Genomic DNA, 18,727 nt, shown 5'->3' on the forward strand with positions numbered 1-18,727 from the left:
TCTTTGTTTTCTACCTGTCAACTGTCAGGTTTAGCATCTTTGTTTTCCACCTGTAAACTGTCAATTTAGCATCTTTATTTTCTACCTGTCAACTGTCAGTTTAGCATCTTTGTTTTCTACCTGTCAAATGTCCATTTTGCATATTTGTTTTCTACCTGTCAACTGTCAGTTTAGCATATTTGTTTGCTACCTGTCAACTGTCAGTTTAGCATCCTTGTTTTTTACCTGTCAACTCTCAGTTTAGCATCCTTGTTTTTTACCTGTCAACTCTCAGTTTAGCATATTTGTTTTCTACCTGTCAACTGTCAGTTTAGCATATTTGTTTGCTACCTGTCAACTGTCAGTTTAGCATATTTGTTTGCTACCTGTCAACTGTCAGTTTAGCATCCTTGTTTTTTACCTGTCAACTCTCAGTTTAGCATCTTTGTTTTCTACCTGTCAACTGTCAGTTTAACATCTTTGTTTTCTACCTGTCAACTGTCCATTTTCGCATCTTTGTTTTCTACCTGTCAACTGTCAGTTTAGCATCTTTGTTTTCTACCTGTCGACTGTCAGTTTACATCTTTGTTTTCTACATGTCAACTGTCAGTTTAGCATCTTTGTTTTCTAACTGTCGACTGTCAGTTTACATCTTTGTTTTCTACCTGTCAACTGTCAGTTTAGCATCTTTGTTTTCTACCTGTCAACTATCAGTTTATCATATTTGTTTTCTACCTGTCAACTGTCAGTTTAGCATCTTTGTTTTCTACCTGTCAACTGTCAGTTTGGCATCTTTGTTTTCTAGCTGTCAACTGTCAGTTTAGCATCTTTGTTTTCTAGCTGTCAACTGTCAGTTTAGCATCTTTGTTTTCTAGCTGTCAACTGTCAGTTTAGTATCTTTGTTTTCTACCTGTCAACTGTCAGTTTAGCATCTTTGTTTTCTACCTGTCAACCGTCAGTTTAGCATCTTTGTTTTCTACCTGTCAACTGTCAGTTTAGCATCTTTGTTTTCTACCTGTCAACTGTCAGTTTAGCATCTTTGTTTTCTACCTGTCAACTGTCAGTTTAGCATCTTTGTTTTCTACCTGTCAACTGTCAGTTTAGCATCTTTGATTTCTACCTGTCAACTGTCGGTTTACATCTTTGTTTTCTACCTGTCAACTGTCAGTTTAGCATCTTTGTTTTCTACCTGTCAACTGTCAGTTTATCATATTTGTTTTCTACCTGTCAACTGTCAGTTTAGCATCTTTGTTTTCTACCTGTCAACTGTCAGTTTGGCATCTTTGTTTTCTAGCTGTCAACTGTCAGTTTAGCATCTTTGTTTTCTAGCTGTCAACTGTCAGTTTAGCATCTTTGTTTTCTACCTGTCAACTGTCAGTTTAGCATCTTTGTTTTCTACCTGTCAACCGTCAGTTTAGCATCTTTGTTTTCTACCTGTCAACTGTCAGTTTAGCATATTTGTTTTCTACCTGTCAACTGTCAGTTTAGCATATTTGTTTGCTACCTGTCAACTGTCAGTTTATCGTCTTTGTTTTCTACCTGTCAACTGTCAGTTTAGCATCTTTGTTTTCTACCTGTCAACTGTCAGTTTAGCATCTTTGTTTTCTACCTGTCAACTGTCAGTTTAGCATCTTTGTTTTCTACCTGTCAACTGTCAGTTTAGCATCTTTGTTTTCTACCTGTCAACTGTCAGTTTAGCATCTTTGTTTTTTACCTGTCAACTGTCAGTTTAGCATCTTTGTTTTCTACCTGTCAACTGTCTGTTTAGGCTGCTCGCCGGCTCATCACCACTTCAAGATGGCGGCCCAATTTCTCGCGTCACAGCAGCCAGTGCTGCATCTACTTAAAACATGTCTATGGATTTGCAAAGAGGAGCTACGGCAATTCTACTAAAACACTTTACGAGTCTCTCTATTGCTTGTCAAATATTTCGAATATTTTGTCAACAGCTTTGGTTCACAAACACTCAGCATTTCTACTTTACTCATTTTGACACAATCAGAATCATTTACACTTTGTTCGCAGCGAGCAAGCTAATCTTGCCTGTGTGAAAGTCAAAGTGCACTGAGATGTTTTTTTCCTGAAGTGTAGACCAATAGACTTAAACTTCCTTTTTATTGTCATTCAAATTTGAACTTCACAGAAGGTTGTAGTGCAGGTTGAAAGATCAATAAGGTGCAGATATAAATAAATAGTTTACTGTACAGATATTAATGGATGTATAATATATTGTCTTTATATTCCAGCCACTTAATCCATTTTGGGGGGAATTAAAAGGCATTATTATGATGTGTTCAAGAAGTTTACGGCCTGAGGGAAGAAGCTGTTACAGAACCTGGAGGTTCTGCTACGGAGGCTGCGGAACCTCTTTCTAGAATCCAGCACTGAAAACAGTAATTGGTGGGTGTGGGAGGAGTCTCTGCAGATTTTCTGAGCCCTGGTCAGGCAGCGGCTTTTTGCCATCTCCTGGATAGGAGGAAGAGGAGTCCTGATGATATTTTCCTACTCTCTGTAATCAACTAACTGAGGACTCTTAGTGCGCTGTAGCGAACAAAACATAGAAAAACAAGGCAGCAATTATCACAAAAACATGGCAAGTAATCACGTCGCAATTTTAGCTTTCATTCTCGGCTTTCTTTTGCTGCTTGGAAAACAACTTTAAAGTGCAACACTGCCATCCTGTGGCCACTTTAGTTAGTTTTTTTTACTATAACTAAACAGCGAGACACCTCGACAGATGTGATAAAAATGATGCATACAACGGCTTTAAAAACTAAAGTTTTTGTATTATATTATTTAATACCATATATGATAACGTGAAAAATAAAGAGTCGTTTACTTCCAAATATTTATGTAATTAAAATCTAGAAATATTTTTGGAATCTATACATTTTATCGTTGTTGTTTTTTTTTTAAATATATGAATTTTATAAGCTTTGGAATATGTAATCACACACTTTCAGAGCACTGTGTGGGTGCTTCTTTAATTATTTGCCATTGTCTGACAGTCTTGTAATGTAATTACTGTACATAAAATACTATTAGTTAATAGCATACTGTGCACTAAAGTGGTCCCGATACTTTGGTACCGGTACCAAAATGTGTTTTGATACTTTTCTAAATAAAGAGGACTACAAAAAAATTGTATCATTGGCTTTATTTTAACAAAACATTTTTGCGTACATGAAACATATGTTTCTTATCCCAAGTCAGTAGAAGCATTTAAGTCTCATCTTAAAACTCATCTGTATACTCTAGCCTTTAAATAGACCTCCTTTTTAGACCAGTTGATCTGCCGCTTCTTTTCTTTCTCCTATGTCCCCCCCTCCCTTGTGGAGGGGGTCCGGTCCGATGACCATGGATGAAGTACTGACTGTCCAGAGTCGAGACCCAGGATGGACCGCTCGCCTGTATCGGTTGGGGACATCTCTACGCTGCTGATCCGCTTGAGATGGTTTCCTGTGGACGGGACTCTCACTGCTGTCTTGGAGCCACTATGGATTGAACTTTCACAGTATCATGTTAGACCCGCTCGACATCCATTGCTTTCGGTCCCCTAGAGGGGGGGGGGGGTTGCCCACATCTGAGGTCCTCTCCAAGGTTTCTCATAGTCAGCATTGTCACTGGCGTCCCACTGAATGTGAATTCTCCCTGCCCACTGGGTGTGAGTTTTCCTTGCCCTTTTGTGGGTTCTTCCGAGGATGTTGTAGTCGTAATGATTTGTGCAGTCCTTTGAGACATTTGTGATTTGGGGCTATATAAATAAACATTGATTGATTGATTGAAGTTTGTCCTTAAATAAAATGTTGAACATTCTAGACAACTTGTCTTTTAGTAGTAAGTAAACAAACAAAGACTCCTAATTAGTTATCTGACATATGCAGTAACATATTGTGTCATTTTCCAGTTTCCAGTACTTTTTTTGAGGCCCTATAGTACCAAATATGATTCATTAGTATCGCGGTACTATACTTGCACCGGTGTACCGTAAACGTCTACTTTGTACTAACACAACTTTAAAGACACACCCTCAAAAGGTTGGTAAACACACAGGGACTATCACTAAATGGTGGAAGATGTAGAAGAAGAAACTTCGAACAAAAACAGCTGAGCACTAAACTAACAACTATACCTCAATAGTATGGCCAGCAAGACATGGCCAAGCATTTCAAACCAAGTCTAGCCATTCACGCCGTCTCTGAAGGTTTGTGGCCATGAATTGAATCATCAATACCATGAATTGATTAAGGTGGACCCCGACTTAAAACCTCTAAAGGCTTAGTGGCCACAAGCGTGGACAGCACCTTTTAGCTCTTATTTCCAAAATGGTGTACACTACTGAATTGGGGTCTTATGGCTGCTTATGTGGACACTTATACTGCCATCTGGTGGTGTCAGAAGAGTATAACATACAATGGGGTTAGGAAAAAAAAGAATTAGCATGTCACCAAACATGAAGTACATGTTTCTGTACTTATGGACTAAGTACATCATATCAAAAGATGATTCTTAGTTTTTATTCTAGCTAGGGTCCAATAAGCCCAAATAGCAAAGATAAATAAACAAAGCATGTAAACAAACAGCTTGGGCCTTAAGAGGTTAAACAAGTTGAAAAACGTATTGGGGTGTTACCATTCAGTGGTCAGTTGTACGGAATATGTACTGTACTGTGCAATCTACTAATAATATGTACTGTACTGTGCAATCTACTAATAATATGTACTGTACTGTGCAATCTACTAATAATATGTACTGTACTGTGACATCTACTAATAATATGTACTGTACTGTGCAATCTACTAATAATATGTACTGTACTGTGACATCTACTAATAATATGTACTGTACTGTGCAATCTACTAATAATATGTACTGTACTGTGACATCTACTAATAATATGTACTGTACTGTGCAATCTACTAATAATATGTACTGTACTGTGCAATCTACTAATAAAAGTTTCAATCAATCAAAGGTCTGTCTTGCAGCCTGGCCTCCCTTTCCTGCGCTGTGACCGCGTGACCGTTGCATCGCGTTTGTAGCGTTCTGCGTCTCTCCGTCACCTCGGCCAGCAAAAGCCGGGCGGGGTCACTGTACTCCGTCCTCATCGCTCCATGGATCCATTGGAGGAGTCGCCTCCTCGTCTTGTGGGGAACAAGGAGCTCGACTATTTACCCTACGTCTGCCACAGGTGTGCTCTGATGGCTTGGCAGGCCACGTCCTCATCATCGGTCAGAGCGGCTGTCTCGGTGTCTCGTGCCTTCAGATCATCTTCTTTCACTCAAGATGTGCTTGACCCTTTCAGCCTCCCTTAGAACGCTTGGCAAAGTCCTTAAACGTGTTCTTTGGACCACTACGGCAAAAGACCCCAAATGAAGGCTTGCAGTACCAGTTCTGCTTGTGGCCTTGCTCTGCGTGTAGCTGCAGGTTTGCAAAGCGTGCCTCGTCTTCAGAGGTTAAACAGCCTGTCTTTCCCACCCTCGGTCTAGGTGTGGCAACCTAAACGTGTGAGTTCTCGTGTTTTTTTAGCCATTGCAGATTTCTCCACACAACCTCATTTGCAGATTGGGCCGAGGTTAGGCGAGCGAGGGTTTCTCACCAGCATGTAACCGTTTATGTGCTCGCAAACGTCCCATAACGGAGAATCTTTTCCCGCACACCGAGCAGAGGAAAGGTTTCTCTCCGGTGTGTATTCTGGTGTGTCGGTACAAGTTGGAGCTATTACTAAAGCACGAGTGGCAGAACGAGCAGGAATAGGGTTTCTCGCCCGTGTGCTTTCTCGTGTGCGATATCAAGTTCGACTGCTGACAGAATCGTTGGCCACAAACTGAACAGCTGTACGGTTTTTCCCCCGTGTGCAGTCTGGTGTGTCTCGTCAAGATGCCTTTGCGGGAGAATCCTTTGCCGCAGACCGAGCAGATGAACGGTCTCTCATCCGAGTGACAAGTCATGTGTTCTTTACGATTCTTCTTGCTGCAAAATGTTTTGTCACACAATTGGCATCTGAAGCGCGTGTTGTCGGCGTCCATCGTCACACGGACTTTAGACCTTGTGTGCTCACTATCTGAAAGTGGAGCTAAGTCTCCACCATCAGCTTCTGTTGTCATGTGTTGAGCTGAGCTGCTGCTTGGTCTCTCCGCCTCTCTCTTCTCCTCACTTTCACCTGTGACCTCATCTCCTTCACTCTTCACAGGGAACTCCTCCAGTCCTCCAAAATGAGCTTCCTCCTGACCGATGCTGTGATCCTCCTCTTCCTCTTTGATGCGGGGGAGCTGTGGCTCCTCCTGCTCCAACCTGGCGCTCCTCCCCTGCTGCTCGGGGGGGAAACATTCTGCAGCCACATAAAAAGAGGCAGAAGAGCTGAGTTACATGGTGGTTGCAAATATGAATAACATCACGCATCAAGACACACACAAGTTGCAGCAGTCTTTGTTTCATGTGGTTTTGTTGAAGTGACATCATCGGCGACAGCCTTCTTTTTGCCCAGCGCTTATTGTAGTGGATCAACATGTTGGTGTTTTTCTACTTCTAAAAATGATCTACCGTATTTTTCGGATTATAAATCGCTCCGGAGTATACGTCGCACCGGCCAAAAATGCATAATAAAGATGGAAAAAAACATATATTAGTCGCACTGGAGTATAAGTCGCATTTTTGGGGGGAAATTTATTTGATAAAAGCCAACACCAAGAATAGACATTTGAAAGGCAATTTAAAATAAGTAAAGAATAGTGAAGAACAGGCTGAATAAGTGTAGGTTATATGAGGCATGAATAAGCAACTGCTATGTTAACCTAACATATTATGGTAAGAGTCATTTAAATAACTATAACATATAGAACATGCTATACCTTTACCAAACTATCTCTCACTCCTAATCCATAAATCTTCTTCCTGGATGTGGCTTCCAAACAACTCTGCCAACTCCAAAGGTATGCGCCGCTTCCTCTTGTCCTTTTCTGCTGCATATTTCACTACATCCAGCTTGTAATCTGCAGTACATGATTTCCTTTTCAACGCCATTTTTGTTCAGCCCTTCTCACTTTTTATAAGTTACCGCCAACCATGAAATGATCCATTTTAATAGCTACGGCAGTAGCATATAGCATATAGCAGTTAGCGTTCCATGACCCACAATGCACTTCTGCCATGACCCTCCCCCGCCAAATTCTTATTGGTTGACGTGTGTGTGACGATTGCTGACATTTTCTTTGTCTCTTCCGCGAATGAGATAAATAATATTATTTGATATTTTACGGTAATGTGTTAATAATTTCACACATAAGTCGCTCCGGAGTATATGAAAAAAAACTGCGAATTATAGTCCGAAAAATACGGTATTGTCTCTTTTGAATAAATGACTATTTACGAGGAGGCTGATAATTGCTAAGGACCATTTTGGGAGGAGAAATGATATTGGAGTCTCGGTTTACAACACTTGTTTCAAAATGTTGACAAGAAGCAAACACGTAAATAAACAATGTTTTTCATACTAGTGCAGACAACATTGCTGCAGGTGTGCATTAAGTACATGGACTGAAATCATGTTTAATAGTTTGATTCAAATAAATATGGAATATACCTAGGAGTCTTGTTCACGAGTGAGGGAAGAGTGGATCGTGAGATGGACAGGCGGATCGGTGCGGCGTCTTCAGTAATGCGGACGTTGTACCGATCCGTTGTGGTGAAGAAGGAGCTGAGCCGGAAGGCAAAGCTCTCAATTTACCGCTCCATCTACGTTCCCATCCTCACCTATGGTCATGAGCTTTGGGTCATGACCGAAAGGACAAGATCACGGGTACAAGCGGCCCAAATGAGTTTGGGTCTCTCCCTTAGAGATAGGGTGAGAAACTCTGCCATCCGGGAGGAACTCAAAGTAAAGCCGCTGCTCCTCCACATGGAGAGGAGCCAGATGAGGTGGTTCGGGCATCTGGTCAGGATGCCACCCGAACGCCTCCCTAGGGAGGTGTTTAGGGCACGTCCAACCGGTAGGAGGCCACAGGGAAGACCCAGGACACGTTGGGAAGACTATGTCTCCCGGCTGGCCTGGGAACGCCTCGGGATCCCCCGGAAGGAGCTGGACGAAGTGGCTGGGGAGAGGGAAGTCTGGGCTTCCCTGCTTAGGCTGCTGCCCCCGCGACCCGACCTCGGATAAGCGGAAGAAGATGGATGGATGGATGGATATACCAAATTTTTAAGGCCATAGGGCGCACCGGCGGGTTAACTCAGGTCTTTTTTCATACAAAAGGCGCACCAGAATATTCCGCATTAAAGGAGTCACATTATCATGATTATTTTCTAAATGTAAAAGACTTCCTTGTGGTCTACATCAGTGTTTTTCAACCACTGTGCAGCGGCAGATACAGTCTGGTGTGCCGTGGCAAATTATGTAGTTTCACCTAATTGGGTTAAAAATATTTTTTTGCAAAGCAGTAATTATAGTTTGCAAATAGTGTGTTGCTGTTGAGTGTCTAGAGCTGAGCAGAGTAACCCTGTAATAGTCTTCTATTTCAGTAGGTGACGGCTGCTAGCTAATTGCTTTGTAGATGTCGGGAACACGTCGTGTGAGACAACGATGGTTTGTCGTGATCATAATATGAAGACGACAGCGGGAGGCAGCGTGCAGGTAAAAAGGTATTTAATGGCTAAACCAAAAATAAACATTTAATGGCTAAACCAGAAATAAACAAAAGGTGAGTGGCCCTCAGAAAAGGCATTGACGCTTGGGGAAGGCTATGCAGAAAAAAAATCAATCAATCAATCAATGTTTATTTATATAGCCCTAAATCAGAAGTGTCTCAAAGGGCTGCATAAACCACAACGACATCCTCGGTAGAGCCCACATAAGGGCAAGGAAAAACTCACAGCCAATGGGACGTCGGTGACATTGAGAATGATGACTATGAGAAACCTTGGAGAGGAAACTAAAAGTGAACTGGCTGCAAAGTAAACAAAAACAGATTGCTGGACGACAGCAAAGACTTACTGTGTGTGGAGCAGAGACGGCGGCCACATTGCAATAATAATAATAATAATAATAGATTTAATTTTTAAAAAAGCACTTTACGTTGAACAAACAACCTCAAAGTGCCACAATGTAAAAAAATAGTAATAATAATAATAAAAAGAAAATAAAAATAAAGAAAATATAAAACTAGAAACAGCCCAATAGCTAGAACCAGCATGCATGTCTATAAAAAGGCTTTTTTAAAAAGATGGGTTTTTAAGCCTTTTTTAAAAGCATCCATAGTCTGAGGTGCCCTTAGGTGGTCAGGGAGAGCGTTCCGCAGACTGGGAGCAGCGGAGCAGCAAGCCCAGTCTCCCATAATTTGTAGCTTTGTCCGTGGAGGACATGACAACCAACAATGTCCCCACAAAGAAGGATAAAAACAACTGAAATATTCTTGATTGCTAAAACAAAGTAGATGCGGGAAATATCGCTCAAAGGAAGACATGAAACTGTTACAGGAAAATAAAGACAAAACTGGAAAAGCCACCAAAATAGGAGTGCAATAACACCACGCACGGGAAAACAGCAAACAAGTGAATTGATTGATTGATTGCTACTTTTATTAGTAGATTACACAGTACAGTACATATTATTAGTAGATGTCACAGTACAGTACATATTATTAGTAGATGGCACAGTACAGTACATATTATTAGTAGATGGCACAGTACAGTACATATTATTAGTAGATGTCACAGTACAGTACATATTATTAGTAGATTGCACAGTACAGTACATATTATTAGTAGATGTCACAGTACAGTACATATTATTAGTAGATGTCACAGTACAGTACATATTATTAGTAGATGTCACAGTACAGTACATATTATTAGTAGATGTCACAGTACAGTACATATTATTAGTAGATTGCACAGTACAGTACATATTATTAGTAGATAGTACAGTACAGTACATATTATTAGTAGATGTCACAGTACAGTACATATTATTAGTAGATTGCACAGTACAGTACATATTCCCTACAATTGACCACTAAATGGTAACACCCCAATAAGTTTTTCAACTTCTTTAAGTCGGGGTCCACCTTCATCAATTCATGGTAAATAAGTCAGGGTGTGATGTGACAGGTGGTGACAGTACACCTACTTTGAGACAAGAACTATAGTGATGCATGCTTGCTTATGCTTTAAAGGGGAACATTATCAGCAGACCTATGTAAGCGTCAATATATACCTTGATGGTGCAGAAAAAAGACCATCTATTTTTTTAACCGATTTCTGAAATCTAAATGGGTGAATTTTGGCGAATTAAACGCCTTTCTGTTTATCTTGCTGGAGGCGATGACGTCAGAATGTGACGTCGCCGAGGTAACACACCCACCATTTTCATTTTCAACACATTACAAACACCGGGTCTCAGCTCTGTTATTTTCCGTTTTTTCGACTATTTTTTGGAACCTTGGAGACATCATGCCTGGTGGGTGTGTTGTCGGAGGGTGTAACAACACTAACAGGGAGGGATTCAAGTTGCACCACTGGCCCCAAGATGCCAAAGTGTCTGCCGCCAGACCCCCATTGAATGTGCCAGAGTGTCTCCACATTTTACATGGCACAGAGATGTATGGATAACCTGCAGATGCATTTGCAACCATAGTCAACGAAATCACAAAGGTGAGTTTTGTTGGTGTTGACTGCCAGCTAATCGATGCTAACACGCTACGCTAATCGATGCTAACATGCTATTTCCCGGCGGTGCTAAATCAGACATGGAACAGAGATGTATGGATAACCTGCAGATGCATTTGCAACGATAAAGTCAACGAAATCACAAATGTGAGTTTTGTTGATGTTGACTGCCAGCTAATCGATGCTAACATGCTACGCTAATCGATGCTAACATGCTATTTACTGGCGGTGCTAAAGCAGACATGGCACAGAGATGTATGGATAACCTGCAGATGCATTTGCAACTATATTACGTTTCCTTCCACCCACATTTAATGATAAACAAACACTTACCAATCGACAGATTTAAGTTGCTCCAGTGTCACAAGATGCGAAAGTCCTGATCGTTTGGTCCGCACATTTTACCGGCGATGCTAACGCAGCTATTCGGCCATGCTATGGCTATGAATAGCGTCAATAGCTATTCGCTCAATAGCTTCAGTTTCTTCTTCAATACTTTCATACTCCAACCATCTGTTTCAATACATGCGTAATCTGTTGAATCGCTTAAGTCGCTGAAATCCGAGTTTGGATCCGAGCTAATGTCGCTATATCTTGCTGTGGTATTCCCATTGTTTGTTTACATTGGCAGCACTGTGTGACGTCACAGGGAAATGGCCAGTGTCTTCGCAGAGAGTCGAAAATAAGGCACTTTCAAGCTGTTTTCAGGGATATTCCGAGACCGGTAAAATTTTGAAAAAAAATTCAAAAAATACAACAAGCCACTGGGAACTGATTCTTATTCTTTTTAACCCTTTGGAAATTGTGATAATGTTCCCCTTTAAAGTTGCACCACTGGCCCCAAGATGCCAAAGTGTCTGCCGCCAGACCCCCATTGAATGTGCCAGAGTGTCTCCACATTTGCCCGGCGATGCTAAGACAGACATGGCACAGAGATGTATGGATAACCTGCAGATGCATTTGCAACCATTAAGTCAATGAAATCACAAAGGGGAGTTTTGTTGATGTTGTTGACTTATGTGCTAATCAGACATATTTGGTCTCGGCATGATTGCCAGCCAATCGATGCTAACATGCTATGCTAATCGATGCTAATGTGCTATTTACGCTAGCTGTATGTACATTTGAAACTATATACCCACATTTAATGCCAAACAAACACTTACCAATTGACGGATTTAAGTTGCTCCAGTGTCACAAGATGCGAAAGTCCTGATCGTTTGGTCCGCACATTTTACCGGCGATGCTAATAAGGCAGCCATGCTATGGGCCACTTCATTAGGTACATCCATGCTATGGCCGAATAGCGTCAATAGCTATTCGCTCAATAGCGTCAATTTCTTCTTCAATTTCGTTTTCGCTATCTGCCTCCATACTCCGACCATCTGTTTCAATACATGCGTAATCTGTTGAATCGCTTAAGCCGCTGAAATCCGAGTCTGAATCCGAGCTAATGTCGCTATATCTTGCTGTGGTATTCCCATTGTTTATTTACATTGGCAGCACTGTATGACGTCACAGGGAAATGGACAGTCGCATCGCAAATAGTGAAAATCAAGAACTTTAAAGCTTTTTTAGGGATATTCCGGGAGGTGTAAAATTTTGAAAAAAACTTCGAAAAATAAAACAAGCCACTGGGAACTGATTTTTATTGTTTTTAACCCTTTTGAAATTGTGATAATGTTTCCCTTTACTGGGCCACATGTGGCCCTGGGCCTTAATTTTCCAAGGTCTGATGTACACGATGAGTCGGGTGTGTTTTGACCTCCGCCGAACCCCTGAGGCCGACTCACCGAACCCCTAGTGTTCGATCGAACCCAGGTTAAGAACCACTGGGTTATCAACTGTGAGTTACACGCACTGTACGCCAGCATCTCTTACAAGGCAGTTTCAACACAACCCATTGGAGGCGCTACAACTGTCATGTGTATTGTATTATTAGGTCCAACAGTGCTAAATATTATAAACTTATCACTTTCCTCGGGCACTGTTCCCCTAGCATTCAAAAAAGCGGTTATTCATCCTCTTCTTAAAAGACCTAACCTCAATCCTGACCTCATGGTAAACTACCGACCGGTGTCTCACCTTCCCTTTATTTCGAAAATCCTCGAAAAAATTGTTGCAGAACAGCTAAATGAACACTTGGCGTCTAACAATCTATGTGAAACTTTTCAATCCGGTTTCAGGGCAAATTACTCTATGGAGACAGCCCTCGCAAAAATGACTAATGATCTATTGCTAACGATGGATTCTGATGCGTCATCTATGTTGCTGCTCCTCCATCTTAGCACTGCTTTCGATACCGTCGATCATAATATTTTATTAGAGTGTATCAAAACACGAATTGGTATGTCAGACTTAGCCCTGTCTTGGTTTAACTCTTATCTTACTAATAGGATGCAGTGCGTCTCCCATAACAATGTGACCTCGGACTACGTTAAGGTAACGTGTGGAGTTCCCCAGGGTTCGGTCCTTGGCCCTGCACTCTTCAGCATCTACATGCTGCCGCTAGGTGACATCATACGCAAATACGGTGTTAGCTTTCACTGTTATGCTGATGACACCCAACTCTACATGCCCCTAAAGCTGACCAACACGCCGGATTGTAGTCAGCTGGAGGCGTGTCTTAATGAAATTAAACAATGGATGTCCGCTAACTTTTTGCAACTCAACACCAAAAAAACAAAAATGCCGATTATCGGTCCTGCTAGACACCGACCTCTATTTAATAATACAACTTTAACATTTGACAACCAAACAATTAAACAAGGTGACTCGGTAAAGAATCTGGGTATTATCTTCCACCCAACTCTCTCCTTTGAGGCACACATTAAAAGCGTTACTAAAACGGCCTTCTTTCATCTCCGTAATATCACTAAAATTCGCTCCATTTTGTCCACTAAAGACGCTGAGATCATTATCCATGCGTTTGTTACGTCTCGCCCACATTTGAGGTCCTCTCCAAGGTTCTCATAGTCATCATTGTCACCGGCGTCCCACTGGGTGAGTTTTCCTTGCCCTTATGTGGGTTTTTCCGAGGATGTCGTAGTCGTAATGGTTTGTGCAGTACTTTGAGATATTTGTGATTTAGGGCTATATAAATAAACATTGATCGATTGATTGATTGATGTGAAAAATGATCATTTGGACACCTTCGAATTTGTAATCATAATAACACAATAATAATAATAATAATAATAAATACACTTATATAGTCCCTTTTCAGACACTTAAAAACCCTCAGTATACAACAAACTAGTGTTGTCCCAAAACCAATATCTTAGTACGGGTACCAAAATGTATTTCAGTACTTTTCTAAATAAAGGGGACCACAAAAAATGGCATTATAAAAAAAATACTATGGTACATTAAATACATGTTTATTATTGCAAGTTTGTCCTTAAATAAAATGCTGAACATACTAGACAATTTGTCTTTTAGTAGTAAGTAAACAAACAAAGTCTCCTAATTAGTCTGCTGATGTATGCAGTAACATATGGTGTCATTTATACACCTATTGTTTGGCAAAATTGTGAGGGACAAGCTGTAAAAAGGGATCATTAATCCACTTGTTCTGATTGATACTGTTAATATCTGTTTACATTCTCTTTTAACAATCCCATAGCGGTGATGGACAAATGGTCAGTGCCTGAGAGCTGCAGCCTGTTACCATGCCCCCCCCAATCCCTCCCCTCTGTTGCTAGATATTTGGAGATGTACATTGTAATATGTATATGTGCTTTGCTGTGGAGGGTTTTTTCCCACTCCAGACTGGGCCCCCTTAGGAGCCCAGTCTAGATAGTAGTTCTTTACTCATCCTTCCCCAGCGTTTTACCTTTTTCCCTATCTTTGACGGGTCGCCTTGTGTTCCTGTTCTGTAACCCTGTTCACTGTTTGTTTGTAACCCTGTTCACTGTTTGTTTGTAACCCTGTACACTGTTTGTTTGTAACTCTGTGCACAGTTTGTTTGTAACCCTGTACACTGTTTGTTTGTAACCCTGTACACTGTTTGTTTGTAACCCTGTACACTGTTTGTTTGTAACCCTGTACACTGTTTGTTTTTAACCCTGTACACTGTTTGTTTGTAACCCTGTACACTGTTTGTTTGTAACCCTGTACACTGTTTGTTTGTAACCCTGTACACTGTTTGTTTTTAACCCTGTACACTGTTTGTTTGTAACCCTGTACACTGTTTGTTTGTAACCCTGTACACTGTTTGTTTTTAACCCTGTACACTGTTTGTTTGTAACCCTATACACTGTTTGTTTGTAACCCTGTACACTGTTTGTTTTTAACCCTGTACACTGTTTGTTTGTAACCCTGTACACTGTTTGTTTGTAACCCTGTACACTGTTTGTTTGTAACCCTGTACACTGTTTGTTTGTAACCCTGTACACTGTTTGTTTGTAACCCTGTACACTGTTTGTTTGTAACCCTGTTCACTGTTTGTTTGTAACCCTGTACACTGTTTGTTTGTAACCCTGTACACTGTTTGTTTGTAACCCTGTACACTGTTTGTTTGTAACCCTGTACACTGTTTGTTTGTAACCCTGTACACTGTTTGTTTGTAACCCTGTACACTGTTTGTTTGTAACCCTGTACACTGTTTGTTTGTAACCCTGTACACTGTTTGTTTGTAACCCTGTACACTGTTTGTTTGTAACCCTATACACTGTTTGTTTGTAACCCTGTACACTGTTTGTTTTTAACCCTGTACACTGTTTGTTTGTAACCCTGTACACTGTTTGTTTTTAACCCTGTACACTGTTTGTTTGTAACCCTGTACACTGTTTGTTTGTAACCCTATACACTGTTTGTTTGTAACCCTGTACACTGTTTGTTTTTAACCCTGTACACTGTTTGTTTGTAACCCTGTACACTGTTTGTTTGTAACCCTGTACACTGTTTGTTTGTAACCCTGTACACTGTTTGTTTGTAACCCTGTACACTGTTTGTTTGTAACCCTGTACACTGTTTGTTTGTAACCCTGTACACTGTTTGTTTGTAACCCTGTACACTGTTTGTTTGTAACCCTGTACACTGTTTGTTTTTAACCCTGTACACTGTTTGTTTGTAACCCTGTACACTGTTTGTTTGTAACCCTATACACTGTTTGTTTGTAACCCTGTACACTGTTTGTTTTTAACCCTGTACACTGTTTGTTTGTAACCCTGTACACTGTTTGTTTGTAACCCTGTACACTGTTTGTTTGTAACCCTGTACACTGTTTGTTTGTAACCCTGTACACTGTTTGTTTTTAACCCTGTACACTGTTTGTTTGTAACCCTGTACACTGTTTGTTTGTAACCCTATACACTGTTTGTTTGTAACCCTGTACACTGTTTGTTTTTAACCCTGTACACTGTTTGTTTGTAACCCTGTACACTGTTTGTTTGTAACCCTGTACACTGTTTGTTTGTAACCCTGTACACTGTTTGTTTGTAACCCTGTACACTGTTTGTTTGTAACCCTGTACACTGTTTGTTTGTAACCCTGTACACTGTTTGTTTGTAACCCTGTACACTGTTTGTTTGTAACCCTGTACACTGTTTGTTTGTAACCCTATACACTGTTTGTTTGTAACCCTGTACACTGTTTGTTTTTAACCCTGTACACTGTTTGTTTGTAACCCTGTACACTGTTTGTTTTTAACCCTGTACACTGTTTGTTTGTAACCCTGTACACTGTTTGTTTGTAACCCTATACACTGTTTGTTTGTAACCCTGTACACTGTTTGTTTTTAACCCTGTACACTGTTTGTTTGTAACCCTGTACACTGTTTGTTTGTAACCCTGTACACTGTTTGTTTGTAACCCTGTACACTGTTTGTTTGTAACCCTGTACACTGTTTGTTTGTAACCCTGTACACTGTTTGTTTGTAACCCTGTACACTGTTTGTTTGTAACCCTGTACACTGTTTGTTTGTAACCCTGTACACTGTTTGTTTTTAACCCTGTACACTGTTTGTTTGTAACCCTGTACACTGTTTGTTTGTAACCCTATACACTGTTTGTTTGTAACCCTGTACACTGTTTGTTTTTAACCCTGTACACTGTTTGTTTGTAACCCTGTACACTGTTTGTTTGTAACCCTGTACACTGTTTGTTTGTAACCCTGTACACTGTTTGTTTGTAACCCTGTACACTGTTTGTTTGTAACCCTGTACACTGTTTGTTTGTAACCCTGTACACTGTTTGTTTGTAACCCTGTACACTGTTTGTTTGTAACCCTGTACACTGTTTGTTTGTAACCCTGTACACTGTTTGTTTGTAACCCTGTACACTGTTTGTTTGTAACCCTGTACACTGTTTGTTTGTAACCCTGTACACTGTTTGTTTGTAACCCTGTACACTGTTTGTTTGTAACCCTGTACACTGTTTGTTTGTAACCCTGTACACTGTTTGTTTGTAACCCTGTACACTGTTTGTTTGTAACCCTGTACACTGTTTGTTTTTAACCCTGTACACTGTTTGTTTGTAACCCTGTACACTGTTTGTTTGTAACCCTATACACTGTTTGTTTGTAACCCTGTACACTGTTTGTTTTTAACCCTGTACACTGTTTGTTTGTAACCCTGTACACTGTTTGTTTGTAACCCTGTACACTGTTTGTTTGTAACCCTGTTCACTGTTTGTTTGTAACCCTGTACACTGTTTGTTTGTAACCCTGTACACTGTTTGTTTGTAACCCTGTACGCTGTTTGTTTGTAACCCTGTACACTGTTTGTTTGTAACCCTGTACACTGTTTGTTTGTAACCCTGTACACTGTTTGTTTGTAACCCTGTACACTATTTGTTTGTAACCCTGTACACTGTTTGTTTGTAACCCTGTACACTGTTTGTTTGTAACCCTGTACACTGTTTGTTTGTAACCCTGTACACTGTTTGTTTGTAACTGTACACTGTTTGTTTGTAACCCTGTACACTGTTTGTTTGTAACCCTGTACACTGTTTGTTTGTAACCCTGTACACTGTTTGTTTGTAACCCTGTACACTGTTTGTTTGTAACCCTGTACACTGTTTGTTTATAACCCTGTACACTGTTTGTTTGTAACCCTGTACACTGTTTGTTTGTAACCCTTTACACCCTTTATTTGTCTCATCTTGAATGGGTTTGTGCTGAAAACTAATTTTCGTTGTACTTGTGCAATGACAATAAAGTCCTATCCTAACATGTTCTATCTTCTATCTATATGTTTGTGATTAACTCTTGCTGTCATATCATTTTATTTTTGATCAGAGTTCATCCTGTTACACTGCAAGCAGGTTAGAACCAAGCAAAGATAAAAAGGGGTGAGAGTGAGAAGTAAACACACCTGTTCTGCGCAACACAACTTCCGGTTGGAAAAGAGCGTCCAGTAGTTGACGTTGTCGCTCGTTCTCCTCTTTTCTTCTATAAAGTTCCTCCTCGTATTCTGCTATGGTTCTTTCTAACACTACAAATATTTCTTCCACAGCAGCAGTTAGTCGCTGCTTCACCAACACTCTCAGCATTTCTACTTTGCACATTTTCACACAATCACAACACTTTACACGCACGTTAAGGATGAATGATTGATAAAGTGTGTAATAGGAGTGGTAAAAAAAGTGATAAAATACAACAAAGAGGTTATAGCACACGCCTTGACTGACGAGCTAGCATTTCGCCACTGCGCATGCGCACTGCACCGCATTACACAACATTCTACGGTTCGCCATAGGGACCAAAACAGACGAGCGGGAAATATTAGTCTACTGTGTTTCCTTATATTATCTAATACTGTCTGCATTTTCGTGTTTATTATTTCCTTGTTTAATGTAATTCGACTGTTGAGTGAATTATAACTGGATGTTTGAATATTTAATAAAAACTGCACCGTGCTATTTAAAAAATGTTCATTTTGTTGTCATTGACGACGCTGGAGGGAAACACTACACCACGTGATCCCATATTCTGGTATTTTCTTACCTTTTTTTGCATTTTCTCGCATGATTACACTTTTACTGTCGATGTGAGGGAAAATACATGTTTAAAAACGGAATACTACCATTAGAACTAATTTTGGAACATGCAGCGGTCTTTATTTTCATTTCCGGTTGGGAAGCGGAAA

At 40.5% G+C, this 18,727-nt stretch overlaps 1 protein-coding gene across 1 annotated transcript; it reads right to left on the reverse strand.

The window, feature by feature from the left end:
* Window positions 1-2,130: 2,130 nt before the first annotated feature.
* On the reverse strand, window positions 2,131-18,336 carry LOC133547183 (zinc finger and SCAN domain-containing protein 2-like). Its single transcript, XM_061893000.1, has 2 exons — window positions 17,954-18,336; window positions 2,131-6,310 (listed from the first exon to the last, which is right to left on the reverse strand). The coding sequence occupies exons 1-2, from the start codon at window positions 18,144-18,146 to the stop codon at window positions 5,556-5,558; spliced, it is 948 nt and encodes a 315-aa protein (XP_061748984.1). The 5' UTR covers window positions 18,147-18,336; the 3' UTR covers window positions 2,131-5,555.
* Window positions 18,337-18,727: the final 391 nt, after the last annotated feature.

This window comes from Nerophis ophidion, linkage group LG02, assembly GCF_033978795.1.
Source record: "Nerophis ophidion isolate RoL-2023_Sa linkage group LG02, RoL_Noph_v1.0, whole genome shotgun sequence".
In the NCBI taxonomy this organism is placed as follows: domain Eukaryota; kingdom Metazoa; phylum Chordata; class Actinopteri; order Syngnathiformes; family Syngnathidae; genus Nerophis; species Nerophis ophidion.